The sequence below is a fragment of the Panicum virgatum genome, chromosome 3K, assembly GCF_016808335.1.
Source record: "Panicum virgatum strain AP13 chromosome 3K, P.virgatum_v5, whole genome shotgun sequence".
Classification (NCBI taxonomy): domain Eukaryota; kingdom Viridiplantae; phylum Streptophyta; class Magnoliopsida; order Poales; family Poaceae; genus Panicum; species Panicum virgatum.
Genome location: NC_053138.1, coordinates 7930838 through 7937490, shown reverse-complemented (window position 1 = coordinate 7937490; position 6653 = coordinate 7930838). Strand labels below are relative to the sequence as shown.

Genomic DNA, 6653 nt, shown 5'->3' with positions numbered 1-6653 from the left:
ATAACCAAGGTAAAGCGACTAGTATAGCTACCCAACATGAAAAATAAACCCAAGTTGATCAAGGAATAAGGTAAACAATACTAGGCATATCCTTAATTCGGTTCCCGTCATATTATAGACACATGCATGTACATAAAAGTAGATGTGATAGATTTGGTGATTTCATGGGTCAAAACATGATCAAGGGTCCACTTACCTTCCTCAAACTGCTGCTGGTCCGGTGCTCCGAAGTCTTGATCTTGCTGCTGCTCCTCGAACTGCGGATCGTCTATCGCATTGCACACGCACATACAAGCAACCAAGTGCAAACAATAAGAAACAGTACACCAAACAATATAAACAGAACAAAACAAGATTACTAAACTATTCTACTCGTTGCAACGATCGCGTGAGCGCAAGAATCATAAAAAACGGATCTAAAACGAGAAAGTTATGGCTAAAACAAGTTTTAAGGGCTAGATCATAATTAAACCTTATACGCAGGGGCTAAAACATAAAAACAGGGGCTGTTTTGTAAATACTTTTCAACAGTAGTGGATGGCGGGTTAATTTTAATAAAACAGAGGGGTTTATTTGCAAAAAAAACCACAGTTGACCATTTTCTGACTAGGTTGACTTGGATCTGATCTAATCTGCGCCGTTTGATTTAGATCCGACGGTCACCGCGGGTTGGGGCTGAGCGGCGGCGCTGGCGGCGAAGCTGTTGCGGCGGCGCATCTTCGGACTTGGCCGAAACGGCCGTCCGGTGCTCGATTTCGAGCACGGCTGGCACTGGGAGCATGCGCGCGGCAAGGCGAACTCGATCTAGGGTTTCGGGTGGGGCCTAGGCAGGCGGAGCAAGGCGCACGGCGGCGACGCGGTGGAGCAAAGCTCCGGCGAGCAACTCCCGACGAAACAGAGCGATAGAGAGAGAGAGGGAAAAAGAGATCCGCTGCTTCACTACCTCGACGCGAAGCCCCTGGAAAGTTCAAGGTCGACAGGAAGCAGCTGGAACGGCGGCGACAGGAAGCTCCGAGAAGCTTCAACAATGGCGGCAGCTGCGGCTAGGGTTTTGCGAGGGCGAAAGTTGCAGCTTCGGGTTTAGGGTTCCAGGGGGCGCGGGGTGCTGCTTTTATAGGCTCGGGCGCGGGCCTTGGCGTGCGGGCCACGAAGCCGCGGGGGCGCGAGTGGCGCTCGGACTCGGGGGGAGTCCCGGCCCGTCCCGAGCTCGGGGATGACGGGCGGGTCCCCCGCGTCAGAGAGGGAATGGGAGTGGAAAGCTGGAGCGGGCTGGGCCGCGAGATGGGCCGGTGCGGACGGGTTTCTGCCGAGCTGAAAGAAAAAGAAAAACGGGGGAGAGGGAAAGAGTTGGGCCTACTGGGCTGAAAGCGGGATAGGAAAAAGAAAAGGGGGTTTTCCATTTTCTAACACGATTCAAACACTTTCAATTTAAATTCGAATTCAAAGATTCAAATTCAAACTGAACAACAAACAAAATAATATGCAAAGGCAGCATGAAAATGCAACACAACCTATTTTCCTTATATTTATTTGATGACTAAGTATTCTATTTAATTCCCGATAAATGCTCTAGAATCAAGAAAAATTAAATAAAACCTTATCGAACCTATAACAAATCTAATTGAATTTATTTAGGCTCCTAATTTGAAAATATGGGTGTTACAGCAAGTAGTCTTGGCATTGGGGTATATCAAACTCCTGGAGACCCTCAAGAGCTCGAACCACTTCAACCATTTCCGGCCGATCAAACTCATTCTCATGGATGCACCAACATGCAACTCTGCAAACCCTTTCAGCCTCATGCAAATTGAAATCACCTTGTAACTTTGGGTCCATCAAGGTCTGCAGGTCTCCCTCATGAAGCTTGCTGATGGCTTGCACGGGGAAATAAGTACCATGATAACCGTTACTACTGTGCACTTCTGGTGAGTTCCTCCTTCCTGATATGATTTCTTGCAGTACCATACCAAAGCTATAGACATCAACTTTTGGTGTAATAGCAACACCGCTAAGCCACTCAGGGGCAAGATAGCCTGCAGTGCCTCTGAATGTAGTTAGAACTCGGCTGTAATCCCTTCCTATGAACCCTGCCATCCCGAAGTCTGCAATTTTAGGAACAAATGATGCATCCAGAAGTATGTTTTCTTGCTTAATATCACAGTGTATGATGCATTCGCGGCAACTCCTATGCAAATAGAGCAATCCTCTAGCAACTCCTATGGCTATTTGATATCTGGTGCTCCAACTAAGGACAGGAGCATTGCTCTGAAATAAATGGCCATCAAGAGACCCATTTGGCATGTGTTCATACTCAAGTAGTCTCTTATCACCTCCACAACAGAAACCAATCAATTTAACTAGGTTGATATGTTGGATCAATCCGATTGAGCTCACCTCAGCCCTGAAATGCTTCTCTCCTTGGCGGGCACCATCAAGCCTTTTCACTGCTATAGTAGTTGAGTCACTTAACACTCCCTTGAATACAGAACCGAAACCACCACCTCCAAGCCTCTCGGAGAAATTTTTAGTAGCATGGTATCATGGTGTGCAAACACACAGCCGGGTGGCGTAGGGCACCCGCCTAAACCCAGAGGGTGAGTACTCGGGGGGTTAGCTAGGATTAGCTCAATCTCGGTATAAGAACACGATGAACACAGCAGGTTTAGAGTGGTTCGGGCCGCCGGAGCGTAATACCCTACGTCCACTGTGTGTTGTATTGCTTGTGCTCTCAAGAGGTTGAGAACAGGGTTGCTCGGAGTGAAACCGAGCTTGTGTGTCTGTCTCCAGCTGAGTCTAGAGAGAGCCTCCAGTGTGCAGCGAATGCCTCCCTTTTATATCTCAAGGGAGACGCGTACATGGCCGTTGAGTCCCCGACAGGTGGGCCCAACAATGTAGTATAAAATAGCATACTGTACAGACATTATGGCGTAGCAGACGACGGAGATCTTATTCCTGGATTTCCTTGCTCTGCCCGTGGGAATCCTCCATCCAGCATATCAATGCCTTGTCTTGTCGAAACGGCGCCAGGGTGTAGCTTGCGGCGTTGCCTGCAGCGTAGCTGAACGGCCGTGTAGCTTGCGGCGTAGGCGGTATGATGAAAACCTGCCGAGCCGTCGTATCCATTCAATGCGGCAGACGGGCTCTGCGCGGATGCGGCGCAGGCAGCTGCACTGTGTACCTCGGTAATATGCGGTCTACAGTGAGACCTGACAAAGGCTGCCCCGCGTGCCGCGGCGGCAGAGCACGCCTCAACCACCCGCATTGAATGCGGTGGGTGGGCGAGTCTTCCAGCGGAAAACTCGCGCCTGCATCTGCGGGACACGTGGCGCCCCCGGACCTTGCCCCGGCGGTATATTGGTTCTATGCGCGTGAGGGGTCCGGACGGACGCGGGGAGGTCCCGGACCCCTATGGGGGGTCCGAGCCCTCGGCTGTTGGCGCGGAGTTTCCCCTCCTCAGGGACATGTGGCGTCACCGGACCCGTCCCAGAGCGGGGAGCGGGTCCGGGGCCGTTGGCCCGGTGAGATAAGAGCCTGATCCGTGGGGCCCGGCTGCTCCGCCCCTTATGGCGTAGTTACGAATGACTACGCGAGTCCTGCCTTGCTGCAGTAGGAGTGGGTATCCCTGCTACAGGGTACCGACACATGGCATAAATCAGTGTATCTAAAAGCTACAATTCCACCTGAAATACCTTGAATTCCATGAAACGGCACACCACACAACTTAAATATGTTCCTCCATATCATCAACAGCAGCAGGAGCATCATTAGGATCCCCAAACTAGCTGAGCATGCTACAACAACAACTCTTGGTATTCTTTTGTTGTTTTTTGTAAAGCTTTGCAAATCTCTTGCAGCAAGGCGAATGTAAAGAACGTCTTGAGAAGTAATAGCATTGCCATCATCCTGATTTACATTAAGCAATTCCCCATGCCACACAGAGCATATACTATTGTTATAGGCATAGGCAGTGCAGGAGCAGTCGTTAAGACAAGCTTTTGCGCAGCTGCTTTGTGTGGTAGCATCTTCTAACCTCCGGGGATCATAGGGCAACGCAACGCGAGCTACAGGTTGGAACACATCTGTGGAACTTGTTGTGCTTTTGTTGTTAGTGATGCAGTCTAGGGCAGTATTTCTGGCACACCCTCCTGTCCGATCATCAAGCTCCCAATCCTGAGGTGACTTTTGGTAGAAGCTCTCCATACAGCTACAGAATGGACTCGAATTGCCATTGCAGAACGTGAAAGGTCCACAGACGGCATATGTTGTGCAGAAATCAGAAGGCTGGGCATATATGTTCTGCCAAGACTCTGTGGCTTGTGACCAAACTTTCAGTTTAAGCTGACCAGTGATGTCTATTGGAACGAATACAGAAGTTGATTCATCCACTAAGGTGTATGTGAAGTACACCTCTTTGTCGTTATCGACATATGTGGGCTTAAGTAAACCTTTGGTCCTTGGATCCATGTCTAGCAGAGCATTCAGGGCTGATACAAGTTCTGCTAATTTTCCAGATGGCCAAGACCAGTACACGACAAAAGGGGGCATCCAACTTCTGAGGAGCAACACCCCGTTGGTGTCTATCTGGACGGAGTATGAGCTGAGACCTGGATCAATCAGGCTTTTCTTTGAGATGAACTGATGGTTAAATCCAGTGACCTTATTTCGGCCTATCTTTGCACCAGGTAGCCCGACATCCGTTGGGTAGTCAAAGCTCTGCCACAGCGGTACTTCATTAGACGAGTTTTCTGGTATGAGGGCAAGGTTTCCATTATTCATGAGAACGGCACTGGTATTGTTTGTGCTATTGAAAATAATGCCAGTTGTGGACCAGATTATGGATTCAGTACTGGCCTTGCTTAACATGATGACGAGATTGCCATCTCTTGAAATTTTGAGCTGTGCTAGTTTGAGCTCACGGTCAGTGATGTGCTTTTCCCTATTAGCTACCCAGACAGTGGTAAAATCTGGTATTTTGTTGAACCATATGCCGAGGTACCAGCCGAGGGAGGAGGAGGTGTTGGTGGTGTTGGGAGACTTACTGGTGGTACCAGGGCCCTGCTGGAACTGGAAGAAGCCCAGCGCAAACTTGCCATTTCTTGATATGAGCTTGTCACTAGCAGCAAGGGCTTCACCTGCTGCAAGAGTATCACCTTTCGCAGTTGCGGCGAAACTGGTCGTGTGCAAGGAAGAGAAAAGAAGAAGCCCTCCGAGTAATATGTACAGGGTTGGCATGTCCGAAGAAAAGCTGAGTGGTGACTGACGATGGATCTATCATTTATGGGCTGCTATTCTGAGAAGAAGTGGATATATAGAAAGTGGATGCATCCAATGTAATGCAGCTTCAACGGCATGCAGGATGCATGCTCAGCTAACGCCGAAGAATCAGTAACGACCCGGCAGGCAGGTCCACCTGCCTGCATTCTCTGTACTACCTTTTTTCTTTTGGGGCGTCGATCAGCACCAACCAGGCCACGAGGTATATATATGCTCCTTAACAGAAAATAGGCATTGACCTGATCTACAAAGCTATGCTTTGGTTACCAATTTATATGGAAATGCCTTTTCAAATATAAAGATTATATGTTATGAAACTAATTTTCTAGATGAATATAACAAAAAAAACTTTATGTTCCAAATCTACATGTTTTTTTAATAAATTATAATTGATCACACATCCATTAAAGTTTGACCAGGCTGAACCATAAAAGCTGCCTTAAATTTTAGATCAAAGGGAGTCTTGAAGGGAAAAATATACTTGGGCTTAGCCACTCTAGATATTCTGTCTCTCTCAACTTGACCAGGCAGGGCTGCCAGCCATGTTCAATCACGAGGCTCCCCCCCCCCCCCCCCCCCCCCAAGCTGCAGCCTGCAGGTGGAGCTGATGTCTCCTGGCTCGACCAAGGCCCAATACATGTGGAGCGAGATGATGCACATGGTACATGCAGTGGCGGAGCCTCATAGAGGCGAAACTGGGCTCTGGCACCCCCCCTTGCCTCGGCGTCCCCGACGAAATGCTTCACCGCGACGGTCTCCCCCATCCACTGCGCCTCCTTGAGGTGGCCGCCGAGGCGCCGCCGCACGCTGTAGTCGCCGCCCCCGAGCAGGACGGACGCCGGGTGCAGCTTCCCCCGCGGCGCGGCCAGGACGTCGGCGAGCCGCTGCTCGCTCTTGGTCAGAGGCTTCGGCGCCGCCGGGGACTTCATCCCGTCGAGCAGCTGTGACAGCAGCCACCTGTCCTCCTTCCACGCCATGTCCATCCGCGCCACGAGCTCCTGGGACACCAGGTATAGCTTGCCGTACGCGCTCTGGAACACCCCGGGCTCCACCATGTCCCTGTCGTACTTCCTGGCGAGCAGCGCCCGTCTCCGCGCGATCTCGTCGGCGTCGGAGCCTAGTAGAGGCGAAATCGGCCCCCCCCCCCCCCCCCCCCTGCAATTAGCTTCACCCTCCGCCACTGGGTACATGCGTGCAAGAGTACACAGCAGCTTCCATTCATGCCATGTTGTGGGGAAGAGAATTCTAATTCTGAATGTTCAAGGCACCCAAAGTAACAACCAGAGTCTCCTCCTGAGGCTCAGAAGAGCGCACAGAGGCACCAAGGCCTTGTTTATTCCCCTAGGTAAAGTTTTTAAAATGAAATATTTTCATATTTA

At 50.3% G+C, this 6653-nt stretch overlaps 1 protein-coding gene across 1 annotated transcript; it reads right to left on the bottom strand.

The window, feature by feature from the left end:
- Nucleotides 1-1659: 1659 nt before the first annotated feature.
- On the bottom strand, nucleotides 1660-6410 carry LOC120700555 (G-type lectin S-receptor-like serine/threonine-protein kinase At2g19130). The gene is made up of 5 exons (XM_039984806.1): nucleotides 6273-6410; nucleotides 5984-6239; nucleotides 4227-5150; nucleotides 2178-2330; nucleotides 1660-2087 (listed from the first exon to the last, which is right to left on the bottom strand). The coding sequence occupies exons 1-5, from the start codon at nucleotides 6327-6329 to the stop codon at nucleotides 1660-1662; spliced, it is 1818 nt and encodes a 605-aa protein (XP_039840740.1). The 5' UTR covers nucleotides 6330-6410.
- Between the last annotated feature and the right edge of the window lie 243 nt (nucleotides 6411-6653).